At 45.4% G+C, this 25,603-nt stretch overlaps 1 protein-coding gene across 6 annotated transcripts in view; it reads right to left on the bottom strand.

The window, feature by feature from the left end:
- The window catches only part of TENM4 (teneurin transmembrane protein 4), a 1,267,116-nt gene that overhangs the window by 232,184 nt on the left and 1,009,329 nt on the right, over window positions 1-25,603 (bottom strand). For all 6 annotated transcript variants that reach the window (XM_083820251.1, XM_083820252.1, XM_083820255.1 and 3 more), the window contains one exon: window positions 25,088-25,297. In XM_083820251.1, the coding sequence (XP_083676377.1) occupies window positions 25,088-25,297 (210 nt within the window). The remainder of the gene's footprint in view (window positions 1-25,087; window positions 25,298-25,603) is intronic.

Genomic DNA, 25,603 nt, shown 5'->3' with positions numbered 1-25,603 from the left:
TGACAACCACACCGCCACACGAACTCCGAGGCGTTGCAACTCAAGGAAGCTTGAGGCCTCAGAATGTGTAACAGCAATCTGATTTAATGAATCGTTTGATTAATCTGGAACTATAAGTGCTTCTTTCAGCAACATAAAGCTGACTACAAGAGGGATGTAGTTACCTCTTCCTGAGTACTGTATTATTACTAGGTTGAAACTCCTTGAATTTTTAACATTCCATTTCCTGCAGAAAAATGGGTTTTAAAATGCCTTCTCCATAGCAAAAATAAGTGAAATGATTATATTTAATTTGTCACAGTATTTGTTCTGCTCACTATTGTTACTGTGTCACAGAAGTGCTTTGCAGACGATTGAGACAACTGTTCAGATTATCCTCTCGGCTTCCCTCACCTAATCAAACAGACAGCAACAGATTTTTCTTCTGATTTTCTACAATTGCAAGTCACAAAAAAAAAATCAAAGCCGAGGTCCTACAGAACTTCCAATTAAAATTTAAGTACAAGTTAGGATTACTAATAGGAGAGCCGAGGAAAACCAGCCACGGTGACATTAATAGGGTCAAACAATTACTTGTATTTTAGCGATTTGTGGAGCAATCCTCTTGTTTCTGCCAGCTCCCCAGGCTCCTCGCAGAGTTGGAGAGACCCAAACATCAGGAGACACTTGTATAAAATGCCACGAACCACCCTGACCTGTGTTTTTTGGCTACATTTGGTCAAAGGCACTGAGGAGTTTCCTGCAACGCTCATGCACGTGTAACCTCAGGCAACCAGCAGCTCTACCATCTGCAGTGCCACATCCCCCCACTTTGGGAAGATAAATAACCGAGTTTGAAGGGAGCACTTCAAATAATAGTACAGATATTGCTGTAAATCACCATCTTATTCCTCCGCTGTATTTCACCGGCCCTTCCTTACGTACCATCTTTCTATCATATGCCAGCCACGATGTTCCTCAATCCTATTACCTGCTAACAACTGCTCCTGAATTCACTATTTCATAGCTCTCTAATTCTGCTGTCTTTTAGCCCATCTATAAATGCCTGTTTCTACAAGCTGGCAGTAATATTTTATAATTGCTGGCCCCAGCAGCCACCCATGTTAACACAAGGAAGACCAGAATGACGAAGCCTAGCTGAATGGCGCATCTCGAGCTGTCTGAATGCTTCAAGTCTAGTGAGAACAAGGGAAGTGTCATCGAAACATTTCTGGGTCCTGCCCAGTATGCTCTTGCATGAAGGAAATGTTTACTGTATTTCTTAAGGTTCGGTGGTACGAGATCACAAACCCACACACGATCCCACCGCTGAGCCTCCTGCAGCCCAGGTCTATGTGGAAGCACAGGACAAGGCAGCTCCTGTTGAGAACCGCTGAGAAATGGGGGTGGAGATCAGCTCTGGAAATCAGACCCTCCGGCATCCCCTTGCACAGGACAGGACTCAAGTTAAAGTATAAAACAGAACAACAAAAAAAAGCGTGCTTATAAGACGTTTTAAATAGCACTTCTTAACCTGAAATGTTATTTTCATACTCCTCATTCGTTTTATACTCAGCTCACAGAGTAAATACAGATAAGCAATCCCGAAATGTGTTCTAGCTGGTCTTAAATGCAGCCTCCTTTCTTCAAGACTCATCTCAGAGCTGCAAGACTGGCAAAGATCTGTTCAAATTTTAGAGAACTTTGGTCCTTAGGCAATCCACTTTCTTACCATGTAAATCAATCACAGTATTTGGATGAATCCCTTTGCCAAAAGGATCCCTGGGAATACCAGGAGGCAGCTACTTTTACTATTTTCTCATTCCATGCAGTATCTCAAGACTGGATGTGTGGTTATTAAGTCAAATTCACTCACAGAGCGCTCCAAATAAAGAATAATCTCCCACATACTCATTTCTGCATGTCCGCAGGAGCAGGTCTAAGGTTTCGTGGATGTCCTAGAGCTTATGAACCCGTCCCTTTGTTTCCCTTGCCTGAATAAACATTTGATAAAGGAAAGATGAAGAGAAATGTTAATCCTGAATTTGTATCTCAAGACATGCAGGGGTGAAAGAGAGCAAAAGACAGATCTGGCGAGATTTTCTTACTAGGTTATAAGAAAAATAATCCAAAGATACTAATCAGGGGAATTGTCTCTCCTCTTACCTAAACAGCTACTTTAATGCAAAGTCAAGAAATAATTGGCCTTCCAGGAAGACTTAGGTTTGCACAGAAAGAGAGAGAGAGGCCAGCCCAGCTGAAAAAAACAGCCACCAGTGAACAAGGGGGACAGCTTCAGAAACGTACAGAAACTGGGGACAAATCGCGGAAGAGAGTGGATGGCCCCAGAGATTCCTCCAGCAATTTCCTACTCAACATAGGTCTGGACAGAAAAGCTGGCAGCACGAGTCCTCACCTCACCGCTGGTGACGGTGACGATCCTTGTAGTCCAAGGCAAGCTGTTCAACCTGCACAAGTCTTCCCATCTGTGCAATACGTTAATAATATTTACCTACGCACGTCGTTGGGATTAAAACATGATTATTTTTAAAGTACTTTGAAGATGAATCATGCTATGTGGTTGCTAAATATTATTATTGCTAAAAATGTGACATATTGTTTGAGTTAAAGAAAATGGTATATCTTTATCTTAAGAAGCTTGTCAGTGCATAATGAACTGAAATTGTGATTGCTTAATATAGTTACTGCAATTTCTAGTCTGAATGTTCTGTATTTATTGTTTGCATTGCACTGACGTGTATTAAATTAACAAGATTATACTGTATGATTGCTCTCCCCTTGAGACCCTTAGGAAATGAGGCTATCCTAGTGAGCACAGTGTTTAAATAAATATTATTTTATGTATTATTTTATAAGTGTGGACTGTAGTGTTTCTGCATCTTGGGACGTGTTTTTAATGTTATCTAATTTTGCATTATATTTAAAGGAAACTTCATTGCTTTGAACATTAACAACAAGAGAGCACAATATATATAAAAAGGACTGCGGGAAGCAATCCTGCAACGAGGGCTGCAGGCACCAATTGTTCTGTTTGATCTTTCCTTCCCTGCATGTCTATTCTCTGCTGCACCACTCCTACCTTATAAGCAGGTAATATGCGGTGGGGAAAACAACGTTCTCACTCACTTGAGCGTTCACAAAAGCATTTTGTGTTCTTTTGGTATCTCTGAAAGAAGCACAGGTTAGAAACCCATCGCTGGTCCAGCTTTAGGCAAAAACAGTGTCTGATTGTGCGCACCCCTTGGCATGTCATGCTTGTTAGCAGGCTGGGGGGGGACACTTGCCTTTTCTGTCATGGTTGTGGCCTCCAACCCATGGTTTGGGGGATATCACAGCCCAGCAGCGATGCCCAGCGGCCTGGAAGCACCGCAGAAGCGGCACAAACACGCTGACGGCAGCCACAGCTCCCTGAAAACAGGCAGCGCTGTTTAGGCACAGCCAGGGCTCAGCTGGAGTCGAGCGCTCAGTTTCTCGGCGGAAACAACACCCTGTTACCATCTCCCTGAATTTGTGGGATCCTTATTCAAAGCGTCGGCGGTTTCCATGCCTCTTCTGGGGTATATTCTGCAGCTTTTTGCTTTTGTTGAATAGAGACCACTCAGCCCCGTGCCCCCAGATGAGCCCCACATACGCTCCGCTCAAAGCAAAGGTTACAGGGGCTGCTCCTCACAATATCAACAGAGAAGCCTCGCACCTCCGCTCGCCTGTGAACTCAGAAGCATGTTTTGCTCTTGTTTTAGAAGCTTTTAAGGCCGCAAATAAATCCAGACCACCCCGACCCGGCTCCCACCGCACAAGCCATTCATTTAGAGTAAATTCAGCTGTCATTTAGAGCTGAAATAGATTGGACAAAGAAGCAGCAATCAAGCCATTTCCATGTGAGGCAGGTAATTACAGAATCTGTTAAATTATAGTGATTAGGCGCTGCTAAGGAGAAGCCCCAAGAAATCTCAAGCAACTTTTGAAGGGGGAAAAAAAGTTTAATTAAACAGCTGCAGGCCTCTTGCAATTGATGTGATTTTTTCCTTCCCCCATCCCCTTCTAAAAAGCAAGCAGGTTAACAAGAAACAAAAGGCAGATAAGGGAGCGTAAGTGGATCAAGGAGAGCCTTGGGAAATCTTCAAACAATAGGTCTGAATGTGGCATTAAATGGTTCATTTGGTGGTAAGTGATTAAACGGGAGAGGACTTCCTTTATCATGGAAATTGGTCCTCTCTGCTGTTGGACCTATGCTAATGATCTGAAACGCAGAGAGAAGTATGACTGTGGTGTACTGGTTTATAATGCACTGCTTCGCGTTGGGCTAGCAGGAATATTTGCATGAACACCGTCCCGCAAGGCATCCGAGCGGCAATGGATTGTTGTTTGGCAGGAATTACGCTCATTGGTGTCAAAAGTTCACAACCTAGCGAATGCTGGCAGGCTGCGCGCCACCTTAGAGCAAAACGGGCCATTTTTAGTCACAACGCGGCAAAAAACAAAGCCCCTTCACGGGATCTTATTTTACAGAGAAATCTCCACTTCCAAGTCTAATTAAAATTAGCTGTGCGAGGGAAAAAAACTCCACTGCAATCACTGGGGGAATTGCCAACCTGTATTTATAGCATTTAAATCCTTTAGAGCCCTAATTTATATTTTACAGTGTGAGCTATATCAACAGTGATATTCCATGGAATTAGGAGAAGGAAGGCCCGCTCGCTCAGCACAGCAGCTAAGAGTTTCGGAGTGATTGGAGGTCCCGATTTCAATTCCTTTCCTAATTCTCTTGCCACTGGGAGTGATTTTAATTTAAGCTCTCACCGTGCTACTTCAAACGACTTCTTGATAGATTCATGCAAAATCCGTGAAGGAGGGCTGTAACACCTTTAAAATCACATTGACATAATACCAGAAATACTTGAAACTTTCAAGCGGAGAAAAGGCAGCTTCGCGTAGACGGATGACCAGAATCTTGGAGGGAACAAAAAGTAGCAACACATTCGAGCCCTTAAAAAGCCGGAAAGCATCATTAAAAGGTCATCCCTTTCTGCCTCGGCTTCCTAGACGCCAGTGGAAGAATAACAAATGGTTATGGTTTCATTTTACAGTGTAGCAAGGAGGATTTGAGAATCCGCAGGGCCTCATCTGCTGTTTCTTAAGCAAACATCTAATGTAATTTTAAATTTCACTTCATCATCCTGATAGCTTCAAGCAAGCCTCTCCTGTGTGCTAACCTTCCCTCTCCACGGCACAGTCACTGCTACGGAACTGACAGCAACAGCTCCCTCTAAATTATCGGCTCCCCCATGGCTGTGATTTGTGACACACGGTACGCTTGTCGGGACGGAGCTCCTCATTCTTTTTCATTTGCTGGTAAGCGGTGCTTTGTGCTTCGCCCGTACAAAGCGCCAAAGCCAGTTCGTGTCACAGTGGTAAATTATAAGGCTTAATGGGGTGCAGGGCCAAGTTTATAAAGATATTTAGGTGTGTGAAAGGGCGGGAGATAAATGATGAGGTTCATACTTTCCATAGTATATGAGATGTGTTTTCTAGAAAGCCCTAGGCCCGAGTTAGGCTTCATTTTCTAAAGTGCTCCATGCATTGCAGAGTTTAGGTACTCGCAAAAGTTAGTGACTTAGACTCGTACATCACTCTGGCACTTCTGAAAAGCATACCTTTAGCAAAAGGTGTAAAAGCGGTGGTGCCAGTGACGTACCTCTCGCTAAGTGCCACGACAGGGAGGCCGCTTGCCTGCCAGGCACTTCTTATAAATCCCCTGGGAATCCCGCTGAATGTTTATGTGTGTCAATAAATCTCCCCTAGTTGTCTCATGTCCTTTAAAAGCAACAGGACAACTCAGACAAGGCAACGGTGTGAGTACCCCGCACGAGGTTCAAGGCTGCAGGCACCAAGAGTCACCCTTGGTGCCACAGGAGGTCTCAGGGTGAGCTTCCCTGGACGCCGAGCTGGAGAAGTAAAGGCACAACGAGGACAGCCCTTCTCTGGTACTGGCATCCCCATCATGGAAAGAATAAATAAATACCTCTCAGTCTGGCTGGGACTTCCAGTCCTTTACAGCCCCATCGAACTGGCTGGAAGCCTTCGCCCTCCTTGACACCGTTAATCAGAACTCGGTCCGTGACTGATGCCCGTTGTTTGAGCACAGAAATCCTGCCTCTACATTAAATGCTACTAAAGAAGAGGGAATACAGTTCTGAACGCGGAATATGAGGTGTTAAGGCTCATCTATCCAGGAAAACTCTTCGCTCACCACATGGCATTTGCATACCAGCAGGCCACACTCATTATTTCTTCAGCAAATGAATATTTGCAGTCTCTCCACAGGCTGGAGAGGACACAGTCTGGAGACGATAAAGGATAACGGGGAAAAACAACAACAACAACAACAATCGGCCCCTGATCTTTTGCTGGGTTATCTGATACCTAAGCGTCAGCCTTCAAGCAGCAAACACAGAGGTGGAGAAAACTCCCCCGAGATGAGTTGTGGTCTAAAATTGCAGCATGATGTTTGCTCAGAAGTGACAAGCGAGGTCCCAGGCTCCTTGCTGTTACCCTGGCACTCATTTAAACAGATAACGTAAGGGAATGTGCCTGGCAAAGCCATGCTGTGCTTAGGAAACACCATTCAGTCATCACAGGTCCCCCTTTGCTTACAGGAGGGAGAAGGAGAGGACTGCAGGGACAGACAAATGATTATTGAAAATAATCGTCCTGTTTTTTATGGAATAGCTGGCTCCAGTTCCGGGGGTGGAGAGGGGAAGAATCTCTAAATTAAATTCACATGCTCCGCTCCGGTTCATTCACACGGTTATACAAGCTGCCCACTGGCAGAAACCAGGGCACTTGTAAATTAAGAAGATGAAATCATGCCATCTCAGTACAAATATGATGAGGACTAGTTATGGGAAAGGTAAATAAATCATCCAGCGGATAACACGGCGGGCAGGACTTCAACCAAACCCTTGTGGTATTTCACTTCTGGTTCCATTGCAGTTTCCAGACATTTAACAACAACGCTCGGCCATGTTGTCCTACACAAAGGGGAATGAAAACAGAACGTAATGAGTAACTTCTTAATTCCATGGTCTATCTGATGCAATCCTCTCCCCAGCAGTGAGAAGTCCGTTGACTTTTACAAGGCATAGATGGACGGAGACAAAGGTAGAGCCGTAAGTGCCCTAACTCATCGAGGGAAGCCTCTTCCTTCTCCGATTACCCGAACTTTGGGCCTCGTCCATTCTCAGCGAAAACAGAAATTTTGCTTTTGGCTTAAACGAGAGCAGTGCCAGCCCCTCCAGGATGGCATGCCCCGACAGGCTTTGACACAGCCACGCACACCTCTCAGGCGACCTGTGCACAGATGGCTGGGTGTCCTGGGCTGAGCACAGCCCTCGGAGCGCTGTCCAAATCCTCATCATTTCCTAGCAAGACGGTTCAAACACCTCATTTTCCTCACGAGCTATGAAATCAAGCCAAAAAAAGAATCAGAGAATAGGAGCTATGCGTAAATACCGAGCGCTATTTCCCACATAGTGTTGGTAGGTTTTAGTTTACCCCTTTAACTGGAAGCATTCGGGGCATAGAGTGTGTAAACACACACACCCCAAACACAGCCAGCGTGAAGATAAGTGGGAGCCTATTACGGGGAATTTGAGATTCACTAACTCGGCTCCATATGACCGCTGCAGGATATGCACTACAGGCTGATCTCAGTGTTTGTCACTTGTCAAAAAAATTGAGAACAAAGAGCCAATTAGCTGTGGTTTGTTTTCTTTTATTTTGCTGGAAATAAAAGCTGAGCGACGATACAAAGAGAATTCCTGGTGTGTGCATGAGCAGGGAGAGAGGGGAAAAAAACCAATAAACAAACATTTTTACAAAAACTCAAATCATTGGACTTGCAAAACAAGGACAGCTGGGATGTATAATCAGGAGCATTAGGAAGATTTTATTTCATACAACAGAAACTTTCCTATCCTGGCATTTGCTCTCTCAATACACAGCACAACCACAAACTTCTGCTGCAGGTCTGCAACGATTGTAAAGGCGACCGGAGCGTGCGAGAGTTTCCAGTCTACGCCAAAGGGAGTGACTGGAAGACAGCGGCCAGGTGGTGTTCAACCATTAAGATAACTCTGCTTTGTATCTGGGTAGGTTTGATGATCTTGGACTGTTCTGTGACAATTTAATGGACTGCTCCTCCCCACCCTGCTCTGCAGCAGGTAAAGAGACCCTGGAGACACGCGGCTTGTATTTGAGTGCCTCAGCGGTGATGCACACTGCAGCTGCCTAAAGCCATGAAACAACACTGCACAGACTCACAGTCTTATGGTACAAAAGGACCACCTGATCTTCTACACTGATCTCCTGGGGAATCCAGCCCTTGGTATTTCATTCTGCTGAACAATAAACGAAAAGTTTCAAATACAAATTGATTATATATATAAAAAAAAGACTAACAGATTACAAAGACATGGAAGATCTGCAAATGTTGGAATAAAATTACTGAAATCAGAATGCAACTAGGACAGGGGAATCGGTACCCATGTATTACAAAGATGACACGAGATCTTTAAGGAACCCCAAGGAAGCGGTTGAGATTTTGGTTTCACAGCGTGATTAAAGAGAAAACCTGACACCGTCCTGGACGCAGAACCCCAGAACGTCCCGAGGCCGAGGGCACCCCAGGGATCGCTGAGCCCTGACCCGTAAACAAGCCGAGGGTTTGGGAAGCACCAGCACCAACCGTAGCAAGATCAGAGAGCATCCCTCGGGATTTCCATATATACAGCAAAACACGGCTAGTGTGTTAGGGCAACCCGATGTAACTCTAAAAACACACAACTGGTGCTGCTTGCAGGGGAGGAGGTAGCACAGAAGTTGCTGAACTCTACAGACAAAGAAAGCAATTAGCAAATTAATTTTCATCCCAGACTGGAATCTAGCAATAATAACAAATATGGTTTTGTATTAATATTTTATTTCAAGGAATTGGCCAGTAACTACTACTACAACCACATGACTTTTCCCATTCCTACCGATAGTGATGGGACTGTTCTATGACTGACAACTGCACTGAGTCTTTTAATTTATTTTTTAAGCTCTGTATCAAGGGAGGGAAACCTGCTTGTTTTCCTGCTACCACAGCTCTTTGTCTTTCGGTGTGCTGCTCATGAACTACCGGAGCTCAGTATGTTTAAATAATAAAATAATGCAAACCAAGAGAGTGACTCTGAACAAACACAGATTAAAGTTCTTTACCTAGAGCCGTGCTTAGGTCACTCCTAAGGGAGCCCGAAGGGAGCAGCCTGTGTGCAGAGGGGAAAACAGACTTCGTGCTTACGGACAGCTCCCGTTCACGCTGCTGCCTTTTAAACAGCAATGGGAATCAAGCAAGGCTGATTTCTAAGAAAAAAAAAAAGTCCAAATTTGCTTTCGAGCACAAACAGAGATAATTAAAGCACTTGCTCTAACAGGAACCTGCATTAGAAAACAAACTTTGCACTTTTGAGGACGCACACTGTGTTTCTTCTTACGCCAATTTATTTTAATTAATCCGAAAAACATTTGTTTGAGGTATTAGCAATGCCAGCACTTAGCCTGTCATTTCGCCTCCCCTCTAAATGCCCAGAATGGCAATTCCAAGGCAGAGCACGCTTGGCGCAAGGAAGAACAAGGAAGAACAAGCCAGTCTGCACCCAAGTGCCAGTCCTGCAGTACACAGGGGAGATGAAGACTTCCTAGGGTATTTAAAGGTAAAAAGGGATGAGATGGTGGCTTATTCTCCTTTCTCACTTCCCTATCCATCTCCTGCTTCTGCCATCGACCCTACATTTTGCAATATCTGCGTAAGCAGCTGCTCCTCTCCAACAGCATCTGCAAAATGGAAATGGAAAACACCTCTTGGTGTGCTTCATTCAGAGCATCAGACTGATCCTTCCCCTCCCCAGCTGCTGCCCCTTGCCTCTTCTACCCACCCCACAAGAGCTGGGCAAAGCCTTGCCACAAAGAGGTGGGCCCCCCCAGGCCGTGTGATTGACTTATATACTTCTGAAGTTTAAAGAAGCAATTAACTACATTGACATTTAAATACTTTCATTATTAGAAATATGATTTAAATGCGTTTTAATAACATATTTTGGCTTTTCTTTATACCTCTGCATTTCAAATGCTTGCAGCTGGATCGCATTTAAATCTGTTTTCCAGAATACAGAAGGCTAGAAACTTTCATTTTATTCTTCTTTTAGCAGTCTGGAAATTATTGGGTAATTGAAAAATGCCAGGGGCTGGCACAACAATCTAAGCACCAACCGTGCCTGGAGTTAGCAAAACCAAAGGCAGGCTCTGCCCTGTCACACGCAGAAAAAAAAAAAATGTTGCTAATATCACTGGCAGTATCCCTTAACTGGGATTATTTGTCTTACCAGAAGCTCTAACAAGGAAGAACAAGCTGCCTTGATAGTTGCACGGCTGCTAGTGAGGGCGAGGTGGATGTTCCCTGAGGATGAGTGAGGCATGGGGGGGTGACAGGCAGCAACCTGGCTCTGGCTGTGGTTGTTGGGTGGTGCCAGCCTCTCTTAGAGCAGCTCCCTTGAAAACAGACCTGAAAACACCTGAGCTTGCGTTGTTTGGCTCACCTTGAGCTCCTGCAAAGGTCGGAGAACTCAGGCCCCAGGTCACAGCTTCAGGTGCTGTTCCACCCAGTGCTCTACCCGCAGGTGAAAAGCTCTGATTTGGGGGCTGCCAGAGCCACCACACACTGCTGTGACCGTGCTGACAGTGCCCAGTGGGTCTGGTGTATTACAAACATCATCGGGAAGGGGAATTTATGATAGAGAGGAAATTACTGTATTTTAGCAGAAGGAAAAAAATGCACGTGCTAAAACTAATCAAGAACAAGCTTTGCTTTTAATCACACCCCAGCAAGGACCAGGCAGAGAAGTGTAACCAAGGGGAAAAACTTGCCCCTAACATTTCACGCTCTTTCACAATCATCTTTGTTTTGCTCCCTTCGATTTTTAACCTTCTCTCTCACCACCAGCACTAAAAGCTGCTTTTCTCCCCCTTTTTTTTTTTTTGCTGGAAGAACAAACAAACAGTTGCCATTTCAGTCAAAGCAATGTTATTCTTCGGCTGGCTGGCACTGGTTTCAGCTCGCAGGGCGGTCAGTTCCTTTGGCTCCCGTCCAGCAGGCTGAATAAACCCTTCTGGCAGTAAGTGCAACTTTGTTTGGGCTCAGGAATCAGTGGCTCAGACCTGTTTCCAACCTGAGCGCTTCCAATTTACAGCACTCCAACACCCCAGGAAGTACACCAGGCCAAAGTTAAACTGAAATGCATGTGAAACAAAGCTTTCTTCAGTGCTCTTCGGCCTTTTTCTGCCCTCTTCTTCCTCCTCTCTTTCATGTTTGCAGGCTGGAATTTAATGTTCTTTTTCTGCCAGAAGTTTGGCTTCTGCAGCAAGTGCTTCATCCAGGTGAGCCGCTTCCTCCCAAAAGCACAGCAGTGGCAGAAATCACAGACAGATCCTTATAATCTTTTCCCTTTTTCTCACCTCCCACCTTTTATATGGAACACTCCGAGGCACGGGCAGAATTTTCCTGAAACTACAAAACTCCTGTTTTTACAGGCGTGCAGTCACCCCGTGAGGGGCTTGGGGCTCTTACAGCGCAAAATGAGAAACACGAGGAAACTCGTAACACAAGAGGAACTGCGGTTCAGTAAGTGCAAAGGCTAGCAGGACAGATTAAGGCTGTGGGACCGGGCATGCCAGGCCCTCCTTGTGCAGAGTAACACCAGCAGCACAACCCCACTTCACTGGGATAAGGACCGGGTGAGGAGGACTGGATGTGAGGGCAACGTTGGAGAAATTGTATTGAGCGCTGTGCCTCGGGGTTTGGGTTATTGTTTCCTCTTTTCTCCCCTCATTTTTCACATCATTAGAAATTCCACCTTAGACACTGGAGTCCAAACAAGCAGGCATTGTTCCCTGTGGAAACCCACCGGCGCTGCGGCTGGAGCCCCAGGGACACTCGAGCCGGGCCAGCAGAAAGCACTCGGGTGTTCGCCGAGGGAATGCCCGAGTGCCAGATGAAGTACAAACCTAAGCAGTACCTCCTGCTTCTGCCGCGCAGGTGTGTTTGGGGTTATCTTCCTGCCATGCAAGTCGCTTACGCCAGTCTCTAAAGATCCTTTCTCTTTCTTCGCTTCCTCAGTCTGTCTGAAATAAGCTTTCTCTGGCTACTGTGCTGAAAAACTTCCAAGGAAATCCATGCTGTAAAATACAGTACTTTATCATCGCCTCTTGCACACATTCATTTTGTACAATTTCAATCATTGTAGCATGCAAACATCCTTAACAGCTGAGCAGATCAAACTTTTCCATATTCTAAAAGGACCTCAAAAATTACCCCCTCCCAGTGCCCTACACAGAACAGTTTGGAAAACAAAACTAAACGAAAGCTTTAAGCCCACCTCTAAATCCTGCACGTAAATATTACGCTAAGCCAAGGTGGAGACAAACAGAAAAAAAAAGATGCAACTACCCCGAGACGTGTTTGAAGTTGCCAGATAAAAGTTAGCACATACAAACTCCCATTTAGAAGCAGAAGTAATTTGAAGAGGTTCTACTTAATGGATGGCACGGCGAATGTGGGTTCTGGTTTCCAACAAAAGTGACATGCAGTAAAATATTTAGGCAATCTTTTGAGGACTACGTAGCATTTCATAAATTAAAGGGCTTTACTCAGCTTTCCAGATGACAGCAACCAACTCACAGTTCAGTCAGAGGAGAACTGTTTGTGTTTTACCCCAAGATGGATTGGAGGAACTTCTGGCATGGACTGACACTGATATAAACTGCTCAAGAGTTTTTATGGAGAAGAAATGGAAGACAAGTCGAACTGTTTTAAACAGAAACAACCACAATATTCCACACAAGCCTAAGTTCCCTGCTCAGATCTTCATGGGACTAAAAACCAGGCCCTGATTTTCAGATAGGAAGTTAAGATGCCCTGGTAAAATTCTCAGCTTCGTTTGAAAGCCATTTATTTGAAAACCATTTCACAAGCAAATGGGATATTTCATGCAGATCTAGACAGACATGGCGTGTGGATGTCTAACTCTGTATTTTTGTGGTTTAATACGAATTCCATGCACGGGCACGGAGGTCTTCTGTAAACTGGGGAAAACTCCTGATCATACCGAATCATTTTCGGCAGGTGATATCAGGGCTAGGAAATGGCTCGCAGACTGTTAGAAATCAATTGCACCGAAGCACTCAATTGAGTTAAGTGTCTCCGTGTAGCTTTTGGGAAAGAACATCGTGTAGCGGTTGTTACAGAAACGGGAGAATAGGGGGAGATGAATCCCGCCGTGATGGTATCACAGAATGCCTGGGTGACCTCGGGCTAGTCACTTGTGACCTCTGTAAAATGGAGATAATCACACTTATCTGATTCGAGGAGGTACCAGGAGACCTACTTGTTCCTAATTGCTTAGAGATACATACAGGGAAGGCGCAATGCAACTGCTTCTGCTATTAAAATCAGTTAGATGGGTTAAGTTTCTGGAAATATCTACTGGTGACACAATGGATTTTCCCCATCTGTGTAAAAGTGTCAAGCGCCGCTATTATTTTGACCTCGCTGATGAAGGAAGGATGGGTGGTCTGGGAGAGCGGAGCACATTTTGGCTGGAAGCTATTACCCTTTGAGACGACCTCTTGTTTCAAGTTTCATTGGTGGATCAGAAAAGTTACAGGCAGCAACAGTAAGGACTTCTTTAACTCATTCTATAAAACCCCTTCAGCCTGCTTTGTCCCCTCTGCCTCGCTACTCCTCGGCACCAATCCTAATATTTTTCCTAATCAAGCATATGTTAATGGCAGGAAGCAATGTCACTCTCCCCTGTCTTTACCTGACCTTTCTTTCTTCGGTACTCGTTGCACACGTGAAGTTACACCAACCTCAGCTGTCCCATACTATCAGGGAGGTGCAGATAAAGCGAATGCAATACATTCAGCAAAATTACCTGCAAAAAATGATGGCAATTTAAGAGGAAGAGTGAACTTAAAAACAAGATGCCTGAACGAGGAACTCTATGGCTTGAGGTAGGATGGAGATCCTTGCGAGAGTTTCATGCAGCTGGTCACGTTCAGGGAGAAAAATTGTCTTAAGGTGATTTGGGCAGAGTGGTGTAAGCTGACTATCACGGAAAAGAGTTGTGTTATATTAAAACACAGAACAAGAAACGATCAAGTGGCAGTCGTTTTACTGTTGAAACAAGACCTTGCAGATTTTTTAGAAAATCCACACGTGGCCAGGCAGGGTGAGGCAAGAAAGGGGGCACTGTGTAAGCATCGGTTTTAACGCTACGCTTAACCTGGAGCGATCCGTGATGATTTTCCTTTCACTATGTTTCCACACCAGAAATCCCCACACAGAACCCAGGTAGCTCCACCTCAAGCGTCCACTTACTACGACGTGTTCTCATTTTGCCAGCTTGCTGTAAGAGCCAGGCTGAACCACCGTCATTTATCTCAGCAGCCATCCCCTACCCAGACGTGCTTCAGCACCCGACCGGAGAAATGCATGAACCTTTACGCCGCGCTCCTCCTGAAACGCTGTGTCCTATCACATCGCCACGATACTGCTACTGCCGCTAGATTTATGGCTATAACTAAATCATCCCATCATACCACTTCTGTGCTGTGCTTCTTCCATTACCACCTAATGTATCAAAAGCATCGATTTTACACTCGTGAGCTTTCCCACTGACGCGCTCCAAGGTCTTGCAGCACTTTATTATCTCCCAAGCCCACTCCCAACGCTGTCATGCTAATGAGGCATGTGTCGCTACCTTAATTTTGCTGAAGCAGGTCACAGAGCTCGAATCTCCCCTCACGTGGGAGAACCTGGAGTCCAATTCCTGAGCTGCCACGGCTGGCTGACTTTGAATAGTGCATATGATGACACTGACTCTCCTACTGCTGGCCTGGCCACCGTAACACTTCTTCCCCCAAATGCTGGAAAGAAATATGGCCACTTACGGTTTCAGAATGGTTTTCCTGTCTGCAGCACGTTGTACTTATCGAACGCCTATCATCCCGTGCCCAAAATGCTGAAATGACAACCTGCTTAACCTCAGTAATTCTTAAAGGCAGATTTTTGTCTCTACAATCCAGGCCTTATTTAGACAGAAAGAAAATGAAACACTCTCAGATTAAGAGACTGAAGTGGTGGGACAGCTAGAAGTATCTTGCAAACCTACAGAAACTTCACATGGCGGAAGAAAGCTCAGATCATCCCGAAAGGAGCGATATATCTGCACAGAACAGGGAACGACTGCCCATCACTTTCTGCCCAGCCAAGGTATGTTGAGTTAGGCCAGGCAGCAATGCCAAAAAGAGAGCAACAAGAGCAATTTTTAGGCTATGCAGAAAGGCACCCCAAACCCTCTCGCTGTATTTTGCAGGAGTCGATTTCCGAGCCATGCTGATGTCCTAAGAAGTGAAAGATTAGGAACAATTAGGAAGCAATTAACGAGGGCCAGTCTTGCCTTGTTACTTTGGCCGCTTGCCAGTGGGACCGCTTGCTGCTTGAGCCACTTCGGTCGCTCTGGGCTTCAGTAGCTCAGGTTCCTGGAGCCACTCGTCTTTCCACCCACTGCTGCTTTGAGTGAATGGTTGTGTATTTTCACGCTACTCTGACATGCCAACATTAATTGATCTCTTGTAAGCAGCAATGCGATAGAGTAAATGTGTGTATTTTATTAGCTTCCGTCATGCAATCGTATGATTTGAGCCATTTTGCCTTTTTGCTGCATTTTATCTGCTTTGTATGGGATGGGCTTTAATTAGTAGGCTTTCAGTAACAGGCTGAATTATTACACAAGAAGACCAAAAAGATCTGTTAGGTCTTCCCTGTTAAAAGCCAGGCCAAACCCTCGAGACACGTCACCACCAGGACACCTACACCTGGTGGCATCGCTCCCCCAGCCGGCCCCGCTGGGGATGGACCAGCAGAGCGGAGTGGGAGCGCGCCACCCCGTTTCCATTTCCACCCAAGGATCTCAGAGGATGTTTTCTGAGGCTGTAAGAGGTGAACCGTGGCCGCAATCCCCCTTTTATTCGTGGCAGTCGGGTGGCAGCCTGTTGGGCACAAACTGGGAAGAGCCACCGGTCTTCTGCTTGCTGCAAAGCAGCCAGGTTGTGGCGGTAGATTTTGGGGTGAGGCCATTCACGCACATAAAACCCCAAACAGCTAATCCCCACCTGTACGTGGGGCTTTGCCTCAATTCCCGTGGTGGTTAACTCCCGCCACGCAAACAGCTTTTAACCCTCCCAGTTCTGGAGTTCTCCAAACTGCCAGCAAAACGAATTCTTAGGTGGGACGCGTACACTCGTAGTCCTCAAAGGCTTAACCCAATTGACTCTTAAGGTACTGTGACAGTCTTTCATATAAACCCCTCCGAGATCAAAGGCTTCTTCTGTGCCATAACTGTCTATCGCATCAGCTTTACTACCAAGCGTGGGCACCGGGGGCTTGGTCCTGCTGTTAGACATGCCATTAGGGATTGCCCTTTCTTGAACCAAACAACCCTACAGCTTCGCACCCAGGTGCACACGGGAAGCGACTTCAAAGGACACCCATGGTTCATCCACACGCAGCAGGGAGCTGCACTATCCCCCCATGACATGTTCCAAATATCTTCTTCTTTTTTTTTTTTTTTTTTTTAGAAAACTTACACACAAGGCACTTTTTCCACTGAGCTTCTATCTCAAACGTTTTAACCTGATCCTTTCCCTTCTACTCAGAGCTTCCACCCGGAATACCTACAGCTACCACAGCTTTACTCCAGGAATTTGCTGGGGTCACACGACGGTTTGAAAGCCGTGGTTGAGATGAATAGCGTGTTACAATAAACAGTGAATAATGCAAAGCGCAGAAAGGATGGAGGAGGAAGCGGGGGGGACATCTTCTGAGGCTACGCAGTTATTGCATGTTTAGTTTGAAAGAAGGCACGGGTCAGAACGAGACTTCTGGCATCTTCCTCCTCGCAAATTAATCGCTGGTTCACAGTGGCCAGCAGATTTCAGCTTATAAATAAAGTTCAAAGCCCCCAGGTCCTCATTTTAAACGGGAGACATATGGCTTGAGAACAGCTAACGGAACAAGCCTCCCCAAAGTTTGTGCTCGTTCCCAACTGAGGGATCCATTTCACAGTAACAACAGCAGGCAGCCCGGGCGCACGAGCGTCCGCCTTCCTTCCTGAATTTTATAATGCTTTGCACTTCCACGCCGGCTTTCATCTGGCGAGTGGAAAAAGTTCTGATGAGCATCAGCCACGGCTTTCAAAGCACAGAAGACACAGAGCCCTGCTGGAATCGGGAGCGCCCACAGACTCCCACAACAACCTCACCGCAAAGGCTTCGGGTCCCAGGTGATGCGTACCCAGAAGTAACGAGTTTGGAGCCGTGCACCCCAAAATCTGAAAGGATTTAGGGAAAAGGTTAGCCCTGACTCTGAACACTGATGTCTGCGAGGGTGGAGACGTGGATCCCTTCCCTCCTCATTCAACTTAGTGTAAGCCATGGCAGCTCTGTTAATATCAATAGGTTTGGAGAGATGAGGGAACGGTTTAGAAGGATAGTGAGGCCAACAGCTTGCGATATCCTCCATTTACAACGGAGAAAAGCGAGGTTAAGTTCTTTAGCTGAGGAGCCCGTGGCAGAAACCAGAAGGCTGAACGCCGAGTACTCATTCCGGTCTCTGGACAACTCTGCCTTCAATGTTTTGTTCTTCTAAAGCTGCCCAGAAGCATTTTTTTCTGCACAGGATCTGCTCCTCTGGGGGCTTTGTTTCATGTTAGTCACAAATCTCCCAGTATAACCTGAGGTAGACCAAAACACTGGCAGTCCTGCAGTGAAAAAAGCATCTAATGGGCCATAAATTAATGTTTCATTTCCTTTAATAGTGTAATGATTAATTCCTTCTTCAGAGCAAGATTTTGTTGCACATTTGATGGTTACACTATAAAGAAAGGAACGGGGTTTTTTAACATCGGAAAGGATCAAAGCCAGAAAGCTGCTATTTTTGTTTGCGCTCTTGTAGCTTGACTCTTCAAACAGATTTTTCTCCCCAATTTTGTAAGGAAAAAGGTAAAAAGAAAAAAAAAAATCTGTCTCAGATGAGACCTTGCACAGCTTGTCAAGTTTCAACCCACAGTGAATTTTTACTGCAGATATAAACCTCTGAAAGTAAGGGTTTCTAATGGAAATGCTGACATAACCTTAACTATACCAACGCTGCTGTAACGCTCAGGTTACCAGGAATATTTCTGCTGCCAATTCAGTTTAACAAGTCTGAATGCATATAATTTGTTCCAGTTGTCTTTCCTCGGAGTGGGGCTCCTTTGTGCACACTTTTCAATGTGGCTTGCATTAAAAGCAAGAAGAAAAAAAAAACCCTACTCCTATGTAAATTCATATACACACTGATATGGTTTTATCACAGCTAAAAAGCTATAAATCTGCTTTAACTGATTCAGTGTGTTCCCTACTGGCCTGGAAAGGTGACTCATTTCATTGCTGCCCTTCGCTGAATGTGACAATCATAACTTTGCTTTGTTCTCTTCGGGATATTTATTCTTTGCAAAAAAAAAAAAAACCCTGCCTTTCTTGCGTATTCAGATTATCCACTCTTGACCAAACCTCCCCCTGTTTGAGTCCAGAGGATTTCAGCTGGGTCAGGATTTGACCCGCGTTATGCTAGGAATCTGACCCAAATGCCTCCCACCGATAATCAGCGGTACGAATCTGGTCCTAGGGCAAATGATTTGCTTCTCACCTTTGGCTCATCCTGAAGGTAAAGAGCTGCCAGGTTAAACAAACACCCTCGGGATGCAAAGAGAAGTCACGGGGCAAGAGCCCAGGCGAGGGCAAGGCGCTCGTGGAGCTCCGTGTCCTCTGAAAGATCTGCAGCTCACAGGCTGAAGTCCTTCTGATCTTTCCACCTGGCAGCAAGAGTGAAACGGAAGGAACAAAAACTCAACAGGAGGGCTCCGACGCACGGTGAATAGGAGCAGGAATAATTCATGATCTGATCCTCCTCCCAGCTGCCCAGCACAATGTCTTCCTTGATCTTCCAGGTTCTAACAGGCAACGGCTGATGCTTGGGAATTCAAACCCCGAACTCTGTTGTCAGCTCTGCCATGGAGATACATTTGGAAGAAGGATGTGTGTGATATTTTTCAAATATCTCAGGGAATTTGGGGATGCCTTCAGCAAAGTCAGTGGGAAATTCAGGCTGATGACAAGCCCAAATGACCAGATTCATCCAAATGAACTTCTCGGGCTCCTACGGACTCCTAGGCAGCCACAAATCTCTCCACGATGGGTGGAAAAAGAGATGTCTCCTAAGGATGGTTCAGCCCCGGATGGCCTGAGATGCCTCTTACTAAACAGAAAGCTTATGATTCATATGTTTATTAGTGCTTAGTTATCTGATTAAAATTAAAAGGCACATATTTAAGCCATGGTCTCTCAGGCTGAACTCTGAATGTTTACTGTTCCCAAATTAGAGGATAAATTCAGTGAAAAAATATGATAAACAGGTTTTCAAATGTCTTTTTTCCAAGCCTCTCTCCTACCACCTTTTTTTTCCATCACCATTCTCCCCTAAATGTTCTTTTTTTTTTTTTTCTGAATATTTTAAAACTTGCTAAACTAAACATCTTTTTGAACTATTCTTCTCCTTAAGGTGCTTCTCCTGAACTTCTGAAATGTTTGGAGGGGGTCTTAAAGAAATGTGGGTAGGAAACACAATTCAGAGATGATTTCTAGTTTCTTAAATATTTGGAAAATGATTGGTTATATCTCCCTATTCCTCAGTTTCCCTTCTGTAATTATGAATTACCATTATGAGTAACACTGGCTGCTAATGGGCTCTGCAAATCTCTGATAAAGGATGCAGAGATTAATTGCTGTTCTTACTTAGCATGCTTACTCGAGTAGTAAATAAAGAAGCATCAGAAAGCAGTGCTCAAGGACAAGACACAGCCAGAGAACGGACCATCCATCCACAAACCTTTGTGTGGGGAAAAAAAAACCCGCTCGGATAAAAGAAAATTGAATTTAATTGGGATTTATTATTAATTATTAGATGAAGAAAATATCAATTATTAAGATTACATTATCAAAGGTTCTTTTGCTCTCCTCAGTCAGATCCTTGAAAATTCTCCACTTCCAAGCAGCCTTACATGATACCATTCTTCCTTCCAAGTGCTTTAACATGCTGTGTCTTTGGGGCTCCCTGCTGCAGTCTGAGTTCTCTGCGGCTGTCTCGTCCATCCCAGCGCTGTGAGCACCTAACCCTGCGGCACGATTGGCCTGCGCATATTAACTGTGCAGCCCCGAAAGCATCAAGGGTACTAAAGAAATAAACATTGAGCACATGCATCAGTTCTTTGGGGCAGAAACTGCCCTGTATTTCTGTAGGATTGCCTCCTTTTAGAAACCAAAGGAATTCAGCCATAGCAGCAGCAGCAGATAATCTGGTTAGTTAGGCACTATAAAGTGCCAGGAATCCACAATTTCTATCAAACTTATCTGTTTGAGAGAACATGAGTAAGGCTATAGTAGTCCTCAACAGTGTTCTTGGGAAGGATTTGTCTCATAAATCTGGGCCAAATCATTTAATAAAAAGGTGGAAAGTTCTTTCAGAAGGACGGGAATGGGAGGTAAATTAGAAATGATGATTGTCTTCAACAGCTCAAGGCTGATCATTAAAGATTAAAAAAAAATCCTAAGCAGAAAACAGTACACAGCTTACAAATCAGAAGGTCTAGACTGGGTCAGTTCAGCTAGAAATGAGAAGAAAGATCATGGGGAAACCTCCTGCTTCAATCCAGCACTCTGAACAAAGACAAACCGGAGAAGGCAGCATGTGAATCTGCGCTAGCTCCCTGACCACAGCTTTTCTTGGCCAAGGCTTGCTCGTGCAGACCCCAAAAGTAGAAGCAGCATGTTGCGGGTTTGTTTTTTTGTCTTCTGGAGGACAAACTGATCCTGACTGGGTCTATTTTCCACTGAAATCAGGGATCCTATGACATTCACACTCATCTCCTAGGATCTGACCCAGGAACATTTATGTGTGTACCATTTCCTTCCTCCCCATTAACAAGGCAAATTTAGGGACATGGTTTAGTGGGTGATATTGGTGGCTGGGGGATGGTCAGACCAGATGATGTGGGAGGTCTTTTCCAACCTTAATTCCTGCTATCTCCTTGCTTCTGCTAGAATTAAATAAAATCCATGCCTAGCCTCTGAAATTCCATACAAGAATATTAAGATGCCCCAGACAAGAGGTGATTTGGGATTTTCTGGCTCCCAGCTGTGGAGGTCGTTGCAAATGCCTACACCCAGCCTCCCTGCCTGCCTGGTACGAGTGACTCAGAGAAACACAGCAGACCCCCCAGAATGACAAAAGCACGCTTCGCATCGAATGGCTGCTCACTGACGCAAGAGCTGGAAGAGGCCATGCAGCTCGGCTCTGACTGCGAGGCGGCACGGTCAGCGGTCTCAAAGGAATTTAGATGTCAGCTTTCCACAGATGTCATCTATTCTTCGTCACTCTGCACATCATCTCTCCATGGGGATAGTCGCCACGTCCCTACCTCAGAGGTGTGCTGAGCAGCAATGTACCCACCAACATCCCCAGGGCTGCAGCTGTGGATGCTGCAGGACATGGATAGCAGTGGCCAGGCTGATGTGCTCTTCCTAAACACCATTCCCTAAAGACACTGGGGTTTTAGGGACTAGTTTTCATCTTATTTACTGGTTCAAATGGAGAAGAGCTGCTGTTTCCCAGCCAATCATCACCCTTTAGATCCATCTCCTTGGCTGGAGTTTGACCATTCCCAACCAGTCAGCATCCTCCAGGAACCCCACTGCGCTGCTTCTCCTCCCAGTGCCGCTGTTGGAGGCTACATGGACTGATGTTCTGACCCTAAAGGGCAACTTTTTACTTTCTTAGAAACAATCAGAGTAAGGATTGGATGCCTTCTGTCATCAGTCGTACACATACATACCTAGACACCAGTATACACATATAGTGGATTGATAAAAAATCTTAAAAACTAATTAGCAAATTTGAATGTCCACCAAGATACCCTAAGGCAGCCTACTTTTCAGATGGTGAATCCCCAAATCAGGCTTTTCATTTGAAGGTTTCTGAAATGAAATATCCTGAAATGGAGACGTTCACATCCTAGTTATTTTGCATAATTTCAGGTAAAAAAAACAACAACAACAAAATATTCTGGAGCAGATATAAATAAAAACAAAAGCAAAAAGATACAAGTCTGAAAAGGTTTTTTTTTCTTCTTATATTTAAGTATCTGTTGATAGTATAATAAGAACTGGGGATTTTTCGTGTTCTAAATGACTTTTACTTTTCCCTTAAAAGTACAAACAAGGCTTGTAATCCACCCAATACAAAATTAAAAGACCTAAAAGATGCCTGTGTTTTTATATACTGATTAGATTGTTCCAGCCTTTATCTGAATGTTTACTTGGACATTTTCCTGGAAGCACAGAAATAATGTTACGGACATTATTACCTTTCTGGAATGAAAGGAACTTAGATAAAGAATAGCCTACTGTATCTTCAAAAAGTAGCATGTTTCTTATGTTCCATGTGCATTATATTTGCAATTTACATGGGGATTTGTAATAGAGGCGCTGCTCCCTGGGTGTTACTTACTTTGGATGGACTTCTCTAAGGCTGAGTTTACACAGCTGTGGAAGGAAAACCTACCCACAATCAATTAAAAAGTGCAACACAAATCCTTTGGACAGCATTCTCAGGCTGTCCTGCTGTTGAGACAGCTACTATTCTCCTAGAATGAGTGCTCTAACTGTATTAAACTTAGTCCTAAACAAAATAAGCTTTCCCTAATTTTCACCATTTAAGGAACATAAAGACCTGCCTTTATCATTTAAAGTTTAAGCTGACTAAGCCTGAGAGAAACAGAACGTTAAGGAACTAAAGCAATTAAATCTATTTACAGAGGTCAGAAGAGTATCTATCAGGCTTTAGACATGATGGGCTTGTATGGTCTGTGCTTCTTATTCCTGTGAACTCCCAGATTATGGGCTGACAGGTGGCATAAGAAGTCATCTTTGTTTTCCTCCCGATAGCTGCGCGATGCTGAGCCACGCACGATCCTACCACGTCACCAGTGTGCTGGCATTACCTTCACTTCTGATTATTGAACAAGTAAAACAACCACGCAAATGAGACCCCAGACACCCTGTCTTTGTGTGGGACATATTTATTACCAACTTGCTGAATCCCACACAAAAAGAAGCCTCAGGGAAAGTAGTATGTCTACAAGCCGATGCAAAAAGCACTGGGGAAAAAAAGGAGGAGGATAAATAAGCAGGCAGCTGAAAAGCCTGAACTCCAACTAACTCACCAGCACATCAATAATACAATACTGTCGTCAACCCACCACGGACTCCGAACAATGCTTTTTCTGTTGTTCAGCTAATTAGTAAAAGAAGAGATTAAGGTCTTTAATTTCACTTGCTTTCTTTTTCTCCCCTCCTTCCACCTGGAGGGCATGCGTGTATGTGTACATATATATTCCCTAAATGAACAAAGAGAAAGAACATACATTACGATGTTGAAAGCATGAGTGTGGGTTTGACTTTATTTCCAACAAGAGTGTCATCTACATGATTTCAGATTTAAATGTGCTGCAACTGCAAGGAGTCAGATGTGTGTGTGTGTGTGTGTGTGTTGCAGGGTGGGAGGGGAGGGGGGAAGCTGAATAGAGGATATGAATTTTAAGCAGTTTCCTGAATGAATACGACACTGTATTTCCCCCTACTCTCCTTAGGATGACAATTCAGAGGAGATAACCTTCTCCTTTGAAAAGCCTTGAAGGGAAAGTTTGTTTTTACCATAACAAATGCAACAAAAGAAAAGAAGAGGGAAGCTGGGAAAGGGGTGGTGGTGAGGGGGGACAAATTAAATGTCAAACTTTCTCTCCTTACTTGGAGATAACAGCATAGTAGGAAACCTTCTTAGAAGCTTAACATAAATGGAGTTAAGCTGTTGCCAGCTGCAGTAAACCTCTCTCTCACCTTTCTTTCTCTCTTTCAAGATATCTTTGAATGCCTCCTCCTTCGTCATAAATCAGACCCGTGAGTAATTATCACTCAAGCGGGATGGCAGCGGCCTGAGTGGCCACGGCTATTCCACTGCTGTAATCTGCGCTTCGTCAGGTTACACTACCTTTGATGAAATCTCACATTTCTTTGCCAATGAGCGTTACCTCTCTGTTTATGACTCATTGTCTTGCGGCAGGGAGCTGTGAATCTCATTCCTCTTCTTGAAACTCGCTGGAGCAGCACGGTCGGTCCCGGCGGTGCTGAGCACCCTCAGCTCCCATCTGGGGAGTCTCGGGGCATCGAAGGGGCCCTGCTGCCACCTCAAATACTTACCGGAGGCATCTCTCAGCCCTTCTTAGGGGGATGTGGCCGTGGAAAGCCTCCTGCAGGCTCTGAGGCTGAGAGCAAGGTGCAGATGCCGCTGTCACAGCTCACCGGGAGTCGAAACCCGCTCTGGCGTTTCGGCATTCCCTCCTGCATCCCCTTGGGGACAGGTTTCTGACAGGCCGAGGGGGCACCTTGCCTCAGCACTGCCGCCCTCACAGATAGAGGGGGTGGCAGAGAAGGGGACAAAAAAATTTAAAAAAAGGGGAAGAAAGGGGAAAAAAAAAGGGAGGGAGCTCCAGCCTCCAACGCACTTGAAGTTTCTGATCTCTACCTCGGTACCAAGCTCGTCCCTCACCTCAACCACCCAGCCACACAGCACGGACGCTTCCAACGCAGCACTTTGCATGCTTTACGAGCTGTTTTATTAACGTTTTACCCCCTTCCTCCCACACGACGCTATCATTTCAGCAAAAAAACCACCACCGAACCCCAGCCGACGGGCGAAGACGCGCGCCGGCCGCCCTCCAGCCCCGCGGGCGGCTGTCGGCCGAGGATATCAAGTAGGTAGAGAGAAGTCACTCACCGTTGGCGGCGACACAGAGGTTTCCAGAGCCACTTTTAACTAAGAAGGAATTTGGGATAAACTCTTCCTCAGAGTCAGAGTCCGCGGCCGGCTGGGCCGCGCCGTTGCCCCGCAACCGCCCGGGGCCTTCATTGGCGGGCGGCGAGGGGGGGGGAGAAGGGGAGTGCTCAGGGGGGGTGGAGGAGGCGGACGAACAAGGCAAGGGGGGACCTGCGGGCCACAAACACACACAGACACAGAGAGAGAGAGAGAAAATGATGATAATAAAGGAAGTAAACGGCAAAGCACAGACACAGAGAGACGCACACGAACACAAAACTGTGGAAAAAAAGTTGAGCGCGGGCACGAGGAGCGGCCTCCTGGCCCGCTGGAGGGCGGCCGACTCGTGTATCTGTCGCGCTGAGGGGACTGCTGCTGTCCCTTGGTGTAACAGACCCTTAAAACTAATATCCATAATTTTTTTAGGGTTTTGGGGTTCTGGTGGGAGGCATGCTTCTCGCCACGAAGTGGGCGCTG

The sequence above is a fragment of the Anser anser genome, assembly GCF_964211835.1.
Source record: "Anser anser genome assembly, chromosome: 1".
NCBI lineage: Eukaryota > Metazoa > Chordata > Aves > Anseriformes > Anatidae > Anser > Anser anser.
The sequence above is the reverse complement of the archived record's forward strand: the minus strand, read 5'-3'. Positions and strand labels throughout refer to the sequence as shown.